Below are 15,353 nucleotides of genomic sequence, written 5' to 3'. Positions count from 1 at the left end.
TGTATTGCTTTATAGAATTGATAGAAGATAGATAGATTTTGTGTCATGACTATATTAAAACAATTACTTCTTTTTCTAAGGGAATCAACATTGATTGCGCCAACCTTTAACTCATCCATATTTTGGGTGAACTTATGAATCAACTGCTACATTGAGTTAGCTTATTATGTTATATCATATGAATTAGTTTTGATTTTTTGAATTTTAATTTAATTTAAATTCAAAATTATATTAATGCAATGACACAAATTTAAATAAGACAATTACTTAAATTTAAATGAAAAAAAATTAAAATTACATAAATTTAAAATATGAAAATGGGACATATTCAACTCCTCTTCGTGTGAGAATTTTAACCACCTTTGCGCATGTATTTCTATTTATTCTGGTTTCATTCTCTACGTATCCATGAACAAAAAAATTTGAAGATAAAAAATTGGAATTATTGGGATCCATTTGAGAGGAAAAAAGAATTTGAGAGGAAAGCCATACATTTATTCAAGAAATGTCATCTGAAACAAAATCCCTCAGCCAATAAGGAAAGCCATGGTCATACAAATCGGCTGAGAACAAGATTTAGAAAACTGAGCTAATCTATGAGCCGCTTGGTCAGCAGTTCAATAAACATCGGCAATCTTTACAAGAAAATTTTGCATAGTAATACTCAAAATATAAAGAATATCATCTCGCAAGAAATGAGCTTCCTCTTCGGAGTTTGCCATAAGTTGCGCACCAAGAATGGAGTCGATGTAGATCTCCACGGGAGGCGATCCATGCTCCATGCTCGTAATAATACCATGAACAGTAATCATTACCTCCCCCATCATCGTCGTTGACGTCGGACTCGTCCTTTTGCCACGACCACCTGAATATGGTTACGACAAACGCATTGTTATCTTTGTCAAATAAAGCATCAACATCAACTCTAAATCAACCCTTCTTCGATTTTTCCCATCGTTTCAAAAAGAAGAAATAATTTAAAAGAAAGAAAGATTTGAAAAGAAGAAAGAAAGTGAGTGAAGTTTTGATGAAATAGTGAAGAGCATGAGAATTTTATAGATGAAATAAGGACAAAAAAAAAACCAATTTTATCGTCTGGAACAGTAGGTGACCTATCCACATTCGCCACACTTTTTTACCTCACGGGCTCAGCTCATATAATCATGCTAGGACTCATGCCCCCTCCCCCCTCCGCCTGAATCGGTTGACTCATCGTGATCAAGGCTGACTCGAGCCGATGGATGAATCAACCCGATATGAGTGCTCTTATAATTTCATAGAGTTATGGGTTCAATATAATCTTTTAACATTATCATTAGAGAAAAATTCGATTTACCAAATAGACAAGATTATCAACTTTTAATAGGTGTTTTTTTTTTGTCCTAATACTAGGATAAGTGAGATCTCAAATATTTTATTTTTCAAAAAACAGTATTATACTTCCTTCGTCTCAGCTTTTAGTACCTGTCAAAGTGACACAAATTTTAATAAAGTGGTTGGGTGTGTTGTGATTGGAATAAGGGTATCATCTTTATGTAAGTGTTAAAATAATTAAAGTAGAGTAAGAGTCTCACCTACTTTTACCAAAAATAGAAATGAATACCATATTATGGGGTATACTAAAATGGAAATATGAATACTAAAAGTTGCACAGAGGGAGTAATATGCATTTGAGTTATTTTAATCTAGAGTTATTATTAAAAAATAGCTTGAACTTTGACCTCACAATGACTTTTAGTTTAAATTTACAAAAATTCAAAATAAAGGCTGAATTTATTTATGTTGCTGAGTTTATAAGTCAAAATGCTTGCTAACTGAGGGGTGACATGACTCGTCGGAAGTTAACTTTGGTAATAAAAGAATAAAAATTACATCAGATGTCTTATCTCCACATCAACTTTCAAACATTAGATTTAAATCTGAGTAAAATAGTGACGTTTGAGAGTTTATGTGTGGATAAAACATCTGATACAGTTTTATTTTGTGAAACAACATACTCACATGGTCATTTTGAATAAGAAAACACAATTTTTGTCCACTAATGAAAAAACATAAAATCTGATCATTTTTTACGTTTTAGGTGGAACACAAAATATTGGAGGGGGGACGTTTTTTCTCTCTAGGGCTTTCCTCAAACCCTAGTTTTGCAGCCTTCGATCTCTGCGGCGCCGGCCGCCGCTCCGGCGATGGCGGGGCTCGCTGATCGCTCAGCGCTCAATCTACCTCCTGTCACCAACAACTTCCAGCCGCCTCCTGCTGCTCGATCTCCCTCTCGGAGCGTCACAAACCCTAGCAAACATACACCATCTCTGCATCTATCTACCGAGAACACTAGTTCTCCCCCAGTGAACCAAACTGCTAACGCTGTTACTCCTCACATAAAGCATATTATGGCTTCTTCTTCTATGAATGAGATTAACGAGAAACCAGTGAATCCCTCCGATGTCAATCAGGCTGCGATCAAGCCCTCTTATGTTGCGATAATTCAGCCACGTGCGCCACGCAAACCAGATATCTTGGCTACTAAATTCATCTCCCTACAAGCCGAGAAGATTGGAGACTCTTATAACCTTGATATTCCGATGGATTTCTACAAGAAGCAAGTCGAAGATTTCCGCCATGCCCTTATTGGAAGTCTTCTGCTCTGTAAGGGAGATAAACCGAGAACTATTATCGATCTTAAAGTGGAACTTCAACAGCTTTGGCACATAAAGGAGTGCTGGACTCTTACCCCGATGGCTAAAGGATTTTATATCCTAAATTTCAGCTGTGCAGAGGACAAGGCGTTGGTGAAGCAGCGAACTGGATGGGAACTGTCAAAAGGTTCTCTTCGCATCAGAGAATGGGTTAGTTTCTTTGATCCTTATAAAGAAATATCCTCATTATGCCATGTTTGGGTCAGAATATACTATCTTCCAATTGAGTTATGGCATCCGGAAATCTTTGCTTCCATTGGTCGAACAATAGGACTTCCAATACGTTTTGATAGCACTTCAGTGCATAGAGAAGTGGGACACTTTGCCAGGATGTTGGTGGAAGTGGATTTGGCTCAGCCTCTCCAAGAATCTATGATGCTTGGCTGTGGGAATAACTCTTTCTATATCGAATTCTCCTACGAGCAGTTACCTCTCTACTGTTCTCATTGTCGGCTTACGGGGCATAGTAGAGATAAGTGCCATAAGAGAAAAGCGGCGATGAAAGAGGATGTTGATCCGAGGCCGGAGCTGATTGACACCATGAAGGATGCTCATATCAAAGACCCGTCTGGGGATGGTTTGGCTACCGCTAGAGCAAAGGGCAGAAACTGGCAGCCTATTGATCGATCTTCTAAGGAAGTACACCAGCCTGCTCTTTTAGCGGGACAGCGCCATCCCGCCGATATTATTGTAGATAAGAATGCTCTGAAGGCTTTGCATCAGAGGAGATAATCGGTCGAGGGTGTTGCGATTTTGGATGTTAATCCGTTTGGGCCGTTAGCTAATGAAGATGCGCTTAAGGATAAAGTGTCTCATTCGCCGGTAAGGGAGGCGGGTGAGGCTACTCTGGGGCAGATAGCACAACTTTCTGCAGAAAGGAATATTGGGACTCCTGCCAATTTTCAGTCATCTCCCATTGCACGACAGAAGACAGCGGATAAAGGGAGGCATTCTGGGAATGAATTGATTGAGAAGGGGCATTCTGGGAAAGAGTTGATTCAACCACACGGAGGTCAGCAGCTGGGACATTCCTCGGAACAGGAGTCAGACAGTGAAGAGGAGATCGATGAGGTGCTTATAATGGATGCTGCTCCGGAGTTGGGAGAGAGCTCTTTGGGCGCTAATGAGAACGAGACTCTTGGAAACAAGACCATAAATGTGCAGCGAGCTCAGGAGATGCTCCAAGACAGTAGCAATCCTGATTTAGCTTCGATAACTCGCGGCCGAGGGCGCTCAAAGGGGTCTACCAAGAAGGGGAAGGTTTATGATTCATCTATTAAACACAGACTCAGGCGTATAATCAAGAATGGTATGTCTTCGGATTTCCAAAAACCTCCAGGCCGTGCTACTGGTGCCGTTTTGCAGGGCGACGTTCTTGACACTCAGTTGCCGGTGGAGTTCTTGAATAAAGTGCAGAAGGCTCAGTCTGGAGGAGCGATTCTGCAAAACTTTGTGATTCACTCATCTTCCGACGCAGCCCAAGTTATGTCGGCAGTGGTCTCTAGAAAAAAGGAAAATTGGGGAGATATGTGTGATGAAAACGAGACATAGTTTTCGCTTTCTTTGTTTAGACTACTCATGGTCCTTTGCGGGTGTTTTCACGTTGTTTTTTGCATTTTGACGGATCCTTTGAGATTCGCATCTTTGTTAGCGTTTGTGCTTTCAAAGGTTTTTTAGTCCTTTTCCCCTCTGTTTCTTTCTTTCTTTTTTAATAAAATTTCTATTTCAGCAGCCCTTAATTAGGGCAGACAAAATTCGGGTCGCATTCGGGTTTGCACGCGGGTTAGGCACACATGGCACTATTAGTGTCATATGTTCAGTGCTGCACGAATGATACTTATGGCCATATTAGTGTCATTAGTGCCATACGAACGGTACTTGTGACCATATTAGTGCCATTAGTGCCATATACTTAGACTTTTTTTTTTCTTTTTCGGTTGGCACATATGACACTATTAGTGCCATATGTGCCTAACCCGCGAGCAAACATGAATTAGACCTGAATCCGGTCCGCCCTAATTAAGGGCAAAACAGTCTTTACACGTAATAAATGGCCAGATTTTGTATTTTTTTCAATTAGTGACCAAATATTGTGTTTCCTTCTTCAAAATGGCTATTTCAAAAGCGCTCTCTTTATTTCTTTCCAAATCAATTTCCGACAAGCTACTTGAAGAGCCACGTTACCCCCCCCCCTTTTAGTTCGTCGAAATTCTGACTGAGGATATAAATTGAACGAGAAAGATAAGTCCATACTATATTTATAGTTTTTGTAAATTCGAACTAAAAATCACCATGAAGTCAAAGTTCGAGGTTATTTTTAATAATAACCTTTTTTATAGACAAATAATAACTCTTTAAACAATGCCTTAATATCCAAATTAGTGAATTTATTATAATTTGTTCTTTCTTTTATGTGTTTATTATACTTCTATTTACGCTTATGCATGTTCATAACATGCAATACAATATGTTCATCTTGAATGAGTAAATAAAGATAAAATATTTACAAAGTACATTAACTGTGGTGAGAATTATTTATAGCCTTTTTTTATTTAAAAGCATAAGTTTTATAGCCTTAGTTTATAATAATATATCTGTGAATAGGCGAAAGTACCCACTTTTATAACTTGTCTTATAAAAGTACCCACCCAAGCCAAAGTCCAAAAAGTCAAAGCCGACATGCTTGGTTTTTTGGAAAATCAGACCTGACATGCTTCGGTTTTTGTAAAATGTCTAACTCACGTCAATTTCACAAGTTTAAAATGTGATGAAGAGACAATAATTGCCCAACTCACGTCACTTTCACATTCTAATGTATACTGTATGTTTGAAAATTTATAAAAAAATTAGCTTACGTTTGCATTATAAAAACATTAGTAAGAGGACTAAAAATTTCACTATTATGTGTATTATGCAACAAAAAAATATTTAGAAACCAATGAAACAATTAGCCGCCGGAAATTCATAGCCGTGAACAGTAGCCGGCGGTCCAAATTATACACGGCTACTGGTCAGCGGCTATGAACTTCCGGCGGCTAATTACTCCATTTGTTTCATAATATTTTTTTGTTGCATAATATACATAATAGTGAATTTTTGAGCCCTCTTAGTAATATTATATTATAACACGAATACCTTAATTTAGAGTTTTTATTTAAATTTTTAATTTTATTTTTTTTATATTACAAGAAGTATACATTGATGTCAAATATGAGAGATACTGAATCTGCCAAAAATTGGATTATAGTGGGGTAAAAATACTCACTTTATGCATGATTTGATTGAACACAAAATAATACAGTAAACACATAAAATAATAGGCTATTTTTAAAGAAAACACTTGAAACTCCTGAAATGTAAACACAAAAATATTTTAGCTCTAAAAAAACAATTAGCCGCCGGAAATTCATAGCCGTGAACAGTAGCCGGTGTTCCAAAATATACACGGCTACTGGTCAGCGGCTATGAACTTCCGGCGGCTAATTAATCCATTTGTTTCATAATATTTTGTTGTTGCATAATATACATAATAGTGAATTTTTGAGCCCTCTTAGTAATATTATATTATAACACGAATACCTTAATTTAGAGTTTTTATTTTAATTTTAAATTTTATTTTTTTATATTACAAGAAGTATACATTGATGTCAAATATGAGAGATACTGAATCTGCAAAAAATTGGATTATAGTGGGGTAATAATACTCACTGTATGCATGATTTGATTGAACACAAAATAATACAGTAAACACATAAAATAATAGGCTATTTTTGAATAAAACACTTGAAACTCATGAAATGTAACCAAAAAAATATTTGAGCTCTAAAAAAACAATTAGCCGCCAGAAATGCAAATCCGGTCGTACTAGCCGTGTGAAATTTTTCACACACGGGTAGTGAATCCGGCTACGATTTTGTGGCGGCTAAAAGTTTTTTTGGGAGCAAAAAATCATTTTGAAGTAATACATATGGTTGTAAAATTTTTTACCTTGTTATTTCTATTTATTTGTTAATGTTTTAGTCAAAAAAGTACATGTCCACATGAAATAAGAGATAAGGTGACTGCACAAATTTGGATTGTAATGAGGCTTTAATGCTCACTTTCTGCATGCATTTGATTGCACATTGAATAATAGATTGAAGTGTACTGAATGAATGAACAATACATTTCACGTGAATTTGTACAAAGGAATCTAATATTAGTCTATAATTGCTACACTTGTGAATGAGAAAACATAAATCCAAATACTCGTAGAAAGAGCATTCAGTTAAAAAATTGAGAATTTGAAACCCTCAAAGATTTGAGAAGTGGTTTGTGCGATAGTTGGTGCAATTGGTGTTCAAATTCTACTTGAAGAGGTGATTTTCTCATATATTGTTTGTGTAATTAATAGTTTGAATGTTTTATGTTATATTTATGAGAATTTTTAAAGTGTTTATGCATATTTTAATACTACATTTTATGTGTTTTTATAGATGGAATTCGTTAGATACATATATGTGAGATACAACGGACTCGTCGATGGTATACACTATGTTGGTGGGGATACAGAGGTCCTTCCCCTCGTCAACGAAACTATTGAGAGCCTGATGTGCAGCGTCAACAATATTATGAGGACGCATTCGTTGAGCTCGAGCTACCAATTGTATTATTTGGCGACCAATCTATTTGGTAGGGAGATGAAATGTGGCTTGGCCACAGACGATGACGTGGAAGCCTTGTTGGCAACTGCCGACTATCCCATGGTGTACGTTGAGCACTACAACGGTCCGATTGTAGAAGAAGCCTACATCCCTACTTTTAATTTTGCTGAACCTTCGGGACACGTAGATGAAGCACAATGCAGTCAGTATGAGACGCCGTATTATCATCATACGTCGTTTCATGGTGTCCAGAGCTCGCCTCCACGACAATATTTTAATTGGGATGGACAACCGCTAGACGAATCTGCATGGAATCAAACCGAAAGGCTTAATGAAGTATGTGGGAGATTGAACGATGTGCGGACAGATGATGAACCTGAGCACGAAGCTGAAGGCTCGGTTGCATCAGGAGACGATGATGATTCTGATGACGAAGAATTTGACCCTGCGCTGGAGGTGGGCACTGCTTCTGATGCCTCTGAGGATTTATTAGACGACGATCTAATTGATTTCACGGAGACCGAGCGAGCAGGTTGGATCCGACAACCGACAGCCGAGACCGGTGATCTAACTAATTGGTTAGTTCCCTTGATTCCAGTGGACGCCTCGGCTTCGCTGGTTGCTCGCGAGAGTGACCCTTCTAGAGTTGATGATCTGCAGAAGAATTCTTTTTACAACAGCAAAGACGACCTGATCATTGCTGTTGGTTTGTGGAACATGAAGCGAAGCACTGAGACAAAAGTTGTCCGCTCAGATCCGGGACGAGTCTATTTCTCGTGCAAGCACTCTGACAACTGCAATTTCGATCTTCGTGCGTCTGTTCACGGCCGAGGGATGTGGAGAGTGCATAAGTTGAAAGAGCATTCATGCGAAGGGGACTTGCGCACAGCTAAAAAAATCAAGGCGCACTCGAAGGTGGTGGCAGCGTTTGTGGCAAACAGAATACGCGATGATGGAGAGGTCATTAAGCCGAAATCCATCATGGCTGAGTTAGTACGCGATTTCGGCATCAAAATCAAATATGATGTCGCGCTGCGTGCAAGAAATCTCGGGATGGATATGATATACGGTCGAGTTGATGATTCGTTCCTCCTGCTCCCAAGATATCTGTATGCCCTGAAGGAAGCGAATCCTGGCACCGTATATGATTTGGACGTAGATGTAGACTGCCGGTTCAAACATTTGTTTGTTGCTCTGTGGGCTTCCATCTCACCTTTCTACTTTCACCTTCGACCAGTGATTGTGGTTGACGGCACACACCTGAAGGGCAAAAATAGTGGCATTTTGTTTGTCGCCGTGACAAAAGACGGAAACGAGGCAGTTTTTCCCTTGGCGATCGGTGTCGGTCCGATCGAGAATGATGAGTCGTGGAAGTGGTTTATGTCACATCTGAGAGGTGCTTGCGGCGAGCCCGATAACTTACTTATTGTATCTGATGCGCATGTCTCCATCGCTAATGCTGTGAAGAGCGAGTTTCCAAATGCTACTCACGGTATTTGCTACTACCACTTGTTGAACAAGATGAAGGGTTACGGGCCCGGTGTTGCTGAGCTTTTCCGCCAGGCTGCATACGCCTACGAGCAATCAGATTACACGCGTGCAATGTCAGCCATGGCTGCTCTGAAGCCAAAGGCGTACGAGAAGTTGTTGCGCGTAGGCCCGGAGAAGTGGGCACGATCACAATGTCCTGTGTCCCGTTACAGTTTCCTTACATCCAATGCCGCCGAGAGTTTTAATGCACGTTTGCTGTGGGCCAGGCGTCTTCCAATCTGCTCGATGTTGGAGGCAGTCAGATTAGTTGTCGAGCAGTGGTTCAACGACAGGCTTGCGGCCGCACAAGAGAGCGATGAAAATCTGACTCCGGAGGCAAAACAGAAGCTCAGTGCAGAACTTGTAAAAAGTCGTCGTTACACAGCCAAGAGGACCACCGAGAGAAAATACAGGGTTCGTGCTAGTGGTCGCCATTATATGGTTGACCTTCAAAAGCAGAGCTGTGAATGCAACGAATTCAACGAGGACCAGATGCCGTGTTCTCATGCGATTGCAGCCATTACGTATGTCATTTCTATTCATGACCATTATTAAATAACAAAAAGTATAATCGTTTGTTTTGCAGTGAGGCGAACGAGTCAGTGGAGGATTACGTGCACTCTTACTACTGGAACAGTTCACTAGTTGACACATACTCTGGTGACGTTAACCACTTGCCTCCCATAGAGAATTGGAATATTCCTTTCCGAATTGCATCTCAGCTTATTTTACCAAATCTCTCTCGGCGACAAGCTGGTCGTCCAAAGGAAACTCGAGTTCGATCCGCAGGTGAAAGACCGACTCAAAACACATCAACAGCGGAGGCATCAACTAGTAGCAAGAAACGAGCACCCAAAACGTGTGGTCTATGTGGCGGGTCTGGTCACACACGTCGATCGTGCAAGGGTACGGCCACCGATGCGTAGTCGTATTTATTTTTCTGTTTTATTTAAGTTCATTTAGAGTTCCCTAGTTTATTATATTATTCTAATTATTATGATATTATTTCAATTTCATTGTTCTTTTCTTTTAAATATTAAATAATTATTATTATTACATTAGAAATAGAAATGAATTACTATATAATTTTGATAAAAATATCATAAGTTGACCGGATTGATGGATTAAATCATAACGTTGTAATTTGAAGAAATTCGATAAATTAAGTTTGAGTTAAACAATTTATAATGAACTAGGAACTAAAATGATTAAAAAGCCGCCACAAAATGTGCCTAAAAAATGTGTAGCCGTGGGTAGTTACATTAGAACGGCTAATCCACACGGCTACACTTTTGTGGCGGCTAATTGTTCTATTTTGGTTTGTTTGACGTTGATAAATATATTCAACTGTAATATTTGACAAATTCAAACGACAAATCAGACTTACTTAACAATGATCACCATTTACATGTCACTACAATTATGAGTTGAAATTATGAATGAGAATTTGGGAAAACCAACAACTTGTACTAATAATTTTAGAATATACCATTACAGAGTTTGAGATTATGTGATTATGCATTAAACATGTCATTTAAGTTTGAAAAACGACTTAGCCGCCACTAATTAGTTTTTAAAGATGTAGCCGTGGGTAATGAAGATTGCCACGGCTAATCCACACGGCTGCACTTTTGTGGCGGCTAATTAGTTTTTTCATCTTATCTTACAGTTTTATATGCATCACAAGTCATCATGGCAGTAAATATAGATAAAATGATACTAGAATGTAATATAAAAATGTTGTTAAACAAAATAGTCATAAGGATGAAAATACACTATCAAAGTGTATTGGGGGTCGTGCAGAACTCAAAGATGGCACTGCCTATCTTGTGCCTATACTCCTGAACATGGTCATTGCCCCATGACAGGCTCGGCGAGTCTGCGATCAAACGCTCTACAGCCATGCACGCGAAAACACCAGAGCTCCATCGGTCAGCCTGTGAGAACTGCTCGGCAGGATCGGCATACTCGATCTGGAGCTGACGCCATTCGAGATTCTGTCTCGGGTTCTCCACAATGCGTGTCCGCTCGAACCAAAGGGACACCTCAAGCACCCGGTAGAAAAGGAGGCCCAAAGGAGCAAGAGCGCGCAGCATGTCGTGGCGTTCCTGTGCCAGGATCCGATACAAGTTCGGATCAAAGACGCGGCATTTACCCGTGAGCATATCAATGCTACAGATAACGAAACGCTGAAGGACAAACACAGGAACAATGACCTGTACATGAAGAAATAATTGATCAACAATCATTATTGATCAACAGTCAAAGTTATTTATGATGTAGGTGTAATTGTGTACCGCAATGGCATCCATCCAATCTCCCTGACTCGATGAGGTACCCCTGCCATACACTGAATACATACGGTTGGCGTGCGGCTGCCACCCCATCACAATTGCCTCAGAGTTTATAAAACGCTGCTCTGAAGGAGAGCTAAACATACGGCGCGCATTCGCCATAAGCTCATTGTATTCTCTATCCAAATAAGTCTGCAAAGAAGAAAAACATTATTTCAAATAATACTTTATTATAAACGCAAAATATGTTAATGCTTACGAAGAATTCCGCATCCAATATGATATGGCTCCTGTCATCGATGTCCTGAAGCAGGTCTGTACCGCTCACCAGCCTATGCCTCAGCGTCATCATGTACGCATCTACATGCTGCACATACTTTAATGTTAATATTAAGTAAACACTGAGGGTACAACATGTAACAAGTGCATCAAAAATATTAGATACCTCGGGCTCGAGCTCTTTAGTCCTGTTCATGAGAGTCACCCAAAACTGCCTCTTGATCGGGTGCCCACTCTCTGTCACCACCAACTTCCTGTAGTTCCCACCACGGAGACGCTCCGCCATACGAGTAAATCCCTGAATATACTTGTTGTCGACGGGTTTCGGCTCGTTGCTGTGAACGTATGGGGATCTCAGCGCAGCCGAAGGCTGCCGCTCACGGTAGCTTCGGCGCAGTTGCGCATCCTCTGGTGGTGGTGGACAAACACTGAGGGGAATGGCAGGTGTTGCCCCAGAAGCAGAAGCTCCCTATATTTACATTAAAACAACACAAGTTAAACATATAAACAGTCCATAAATGACACGTAATTTCAATTAGAAGTAAAATTTAAAACAAATACTGAGCTTTTACCCCACTAAACTGCTGCCATAAACGCTCCATCTCTTCCTGAGAATATCCAGCCTCGGCCAGAATCGGCAGCGAAGAACGAGGCGGCTCGAATGGGTGTGCTGAGCTCGAGGGCTGCTCAGTGTACGAGTAGCGTGGCCCCAGATATGGGGTCAACTGTAGGCCAGCCCCAAAAGTCGTGGGCACACCAAAACCAGTATGCGGGCCCGGTGGGGTTTGATAATCATCACTGCCGGAGTGACCCGCGTCCCTAGCAGGAGACCTCTGCTGCGATGGCGCATCCTCGTGCTCGGGCTCGGTCTCGGGCTCGGCCTCGGGCTCGGGCTCACGTCGCCTGTCCGATTGAGGTCTTGGAGCAGGCATGGGCTGACGTACATCGGTGCTATGCGAGCATCGGCAACGCATACACCCAAAGGTCTCCTCGGCCCAATTCTTCAGCCTCGTGAATAGGCCCTCCTCCACACGCCTCGCCACCCGGCCCTCACTCTCGCGCACCATCTGTTCCATGCGCTGCCACTCCTGCTCGCTCAAACCAGAAGGCCCATGAGCAGCACTGCTCTCTCCCCCGTATCTGGGCCTCCTTTGACTCTGTGACCTCCGCCCGGAAGTCACGGGGCGATCGTCGCCGCCACTCTGATCCCGCTGGCCACTGCTCGACGAGGACGAAACCACCTGTGGTCTCTGCCGCTTTCCCCGATCTTCGCGCCTTGAACTGCGACGTCGGGGTGCCCTCTGAATAGATGCCTCAGAGCGGTCCCCACCACTCATGTCCGCTCGAGGATGCCTCTGGCCGAAGACGCCCGGACCTGGAAACTGGACATCTCCGTCATTCGCGACCGATAGCCACCAGTGCGTCGTCGCCTCCTGCTGTTCGGGCTGCAACTCATAAAGCCCGTTCTCCTACAATAAAAAATATATGTACATGATGATTAATATTCATAACATCAAATATAATGTCATAATAAACACTTAAATTATTACCGGTGACTCAAATAGGGGCTGCAAATCTTCCTTGATTTTACTCCTGAAGGTCCACCTCTTGAATCTAGGTAATATCCCGGCATTATGTATAGCGACGGCTCTGCCCAAGCCGGGAACAACCTCAAGACCCCAAGTATATAGAGCCCAAGAAGGCCCATAGAAGTGGTACTTCCATTCTTTCGACATCTTCCTCATCCTGTAGTTCAAGCGATTATATGCCGCTGCACCCCAAGGAAATGTGGAGAACTCCGACAAGTCCTCCACCAAAGCCCACGTCCAGATCTCCACGGGTCGTGGCAAATCCACGCCCAAAACAAATGCGTGTAGCACCAACAGGTGGGCCACACGCAGTGCTATCGAGCCGTCGGGGTCGACAATCTCCGTCCACCTCTCGAAAAAAATGTTTGCCAACTCCTGAACTGACAAGCGCTGCCCGCCACAAACTCGTGTGTAGGCTACACAATTCTTCAAATTGTGGGTTGCTGTTGGATCGAAACGATGTGGCCCAAATGGCAATCCGGTCACAAGAGCGAATGCGGCGTGATCAAGGCAAACCTTCCTGCCGTTGATGTAGAACCACATCACATCGTCACAATCCAGCAAAGAACGAGAGACAATATGGTGCAATGCCATGTTGCACCTGTTGCCCGGATCCCAATCCAACAAATGTCCAAAGCAACCCTGCCTGAACGTGGTCTCCAGTGCGTCGCCCCCAATTTCCCTCAGTTGCTCGGGTACAAGGGACAAATAACTGGTCTTGTAGTAAGAACTGATCTGCGTCCCGGGGCGATTTATTGTTTCGGGCCTCCGATAACCCATCTATTCAATACCAAAAATATATCAATTAAAAAGCCAAAATATAATTAATTAAGAAACACCAACTAAAAATAACACAAAATTTAATAATAACATAAACGTGAAAAACATGAAAAAATGTAATAAATTTTAAACATTATGAAAAACATGAAAAAATGTTATTATTCAAATAAATACTTATTCTATATCATACCATACACGAATTCAATTCTTAGGTTGGCAGTCAGATTTAAATTATTGAATTAATTTATTTATTGAAATGATTATAAAATTAAACTAAATCAAATTATATACTAAGTAATTCAAGAAAATAACATAAGTAATTCAACCAAATAGAATTATTATTATTATTATTAATTCACGAAAATAATTATGTACATGTAGAGGATCTTCTCGTTAGTTTCAATTTATGCACTACCCAATTCAATTCTTTGGTTGTGTATTTTATTTAAATTATTGAAATGATTTTAAAATTAAACTAAATCAAATTATATACTAAGTAATTCACAAATAACATAACTAATTCAACCAAAATGACTACCCAATTCACGAACATAATTAAACACAAGTAATTCGAATTAAACAATGTCACCAAAATAATTCACGAAAATAACATGCTTCAACTTGTTGTGGAAAATAACATCCTTATTCAAGAATTTAAATAAAATCAACGAAATAGGATACTTACTTCGTTTGAAGAAGAAGCCATGGTATATGCCTTCAAGTTGAAAAAATCGTGCAAGCCCTCCTTCAAGTTCAAAAAAATTGATTCTCATTCAAACATGGGACAAACAAGAAAAACAAAGCAAAAAAAAAATATTCATTCCAATTTACCTTCGGTGTATGCAAGACGTGAATGCTCTCCTCTCTCTCAAAAATGGACCAGATGCTCTTTCTCCTCTATCTCTCTTTCTCGGCTGCCTCTCTCTCTCACTCTCTCTCAAAAAATAAACAGATGCCGTGAATTCAAATTGGAATGCGGCTAGGTTAAAAGTTGTAATTGTTATACATGTAAATGGCCCCAATTCAAACCTTCTTGGTCAAACAACCCTTCAATTGCCTTGTGAATTTGAGATACAGCCGTGTACATCCCCCAATAAAGCTTCCGCGATTCTCGCCTATCTGTATAGCCGTATGAATTGTCCAATCACCCTTTAAGCTTATAAATTAAAAAAATAAAGGTTTTCGTGTATAAATAGAAGAAATAGTAGTAAATTAAGGGTAAAAAATACGAATATTATATAAAATGATATGAAAAATTATTTTAAACACATTTAATAACTTACCCGCCACAAAAGTGTAGTCGTACGATTTAGCCGTGAGTAGTTTCTTACCCACGGCTAAGGAAGACGGCTACGATTTTTCTGGCGGGTACTTGGTGGCATGGTGTATTATGTTTCAGTGATTCATAATATATGATTTTTAATTTTTTTATCCATCATTTGCTATTATTTTATGTGTTACAATATTAATTCATATTCCAATCAAATAAACTAAATAAATTTAGACTTATTGAGTTGATTTTGTCAATCTCCTTCTCGTGAA

At 40.3% G+C, this 15,353-nt stretch overlaps 2 protein-coding genes across 2 annotated transcripts; one reads left to right on the top strand and one right to left on the bottom strand.

Moving 5' to 3' along the window:
• Positions 1-7,167: 7,167 nt before the first annotated feature.
• On the top strand, positions 7,168-9,836 carry LOC131012228 (uncharacterized). The gene is made up of 2 exons (XM_057940136.1): positions 7,168-9,393; positions 9,456-9,836. The coding sequence occupies exons 1-2, from the start codon at positions 7,172-7,174 to the stop codon at positions 9,793-9,795; spliced, it is 2,562 nt and encodes an 853-aa protein (XP_057796119.1). The 5' UTR covers positions 7,168-7,171; the 3' UTR covers positions 9,796-9,836.
• Positions 9,837-10,576: 740 nt separating this feature from the next.
• On the bottom strand, positions 10,577-14,947 carry LOC131012227 (uncharacterized). Its single transcript, XM_057940135.1, has 8 exons — positions 14,643-14,947; positions 14,497-14,556; positions 12,993-13,811; positions 12,015-12,911; positions 11,609-11,911; positions 11,423-11,530; positions 11,167-11,355; positions 10,577-11,085 (listed from the first exon to the last, which is right to left on the bottom strand). Exons 2-8 carry the CDS (start codon positions 14,515-14,517, stop codon positions 10,648-10,650), a joined length of 2,775 nt encoding a protein of 924 aa, XP_057796118.1. The 5' UTR covers positions 14,518-14,556; positions 14,643-14,947; the 3' UTR covers positions 10,577-10,647.
• Between the last annotated feature and the right edge of the window lie 406 nt (positions 14,948-15,353).

This window comes from Salvia miltiorrhiza, chromosome 2, assembly GCF_028751815.1.
Source record: "Salvia miltiorrhiza cultivar Shanhuang (shh) chromosome 2, IMPLAD_Smil_shh, whole genome shotgun sequence".
Classification (NCBI taxonomy): domain Eukaryota; kingdom Viridiplantae; phylum Streptophyta; class Magnoliopsida; order Lamiales; family Lamiaceae; genus Salvia; species Salvia miltiorrhiza.
This window is presented reverse-complemented; position numbering and strand designations above follow the sequence as displayed.

Bases quoted from the DNA above. Each gene is read 5' to 3' on its own strand.
- LOC131012228 (XM_057940136.1), top strand. From the start codon at position 7,172: ATGGAATTCGTTAGATACATATATGTGAGATACAACGGACTCGTCGAT. The intron at 9,394-9,455 runs GTATGTCATTTC...TTTGTTTTGCAG, and splicing joins CATGCGATTGCAGCCATTAC to TGAGGCGAACGAGTCAGTGG.
- LOC131012227 (XM_057940135.1), bottom strand. From the start codon at position 14,517: ATGGCTTCTTCTTCAAACGAA. The intron at 11,912-12,014 runs GTAAAAGCTCAG...ATGTAAATATAG, and splicing joins TATGGCAGCAGTTTAGTGGG to GGAGCTTCTGCTTCTGGGGC. The intron at 11,531-11,608 runs GTATCTAATATT...AAGTATGTGCAG, and splicing joins CTAAAGAGCTCGAGCCCGAG to CATGTAGATGCGTACATGAT.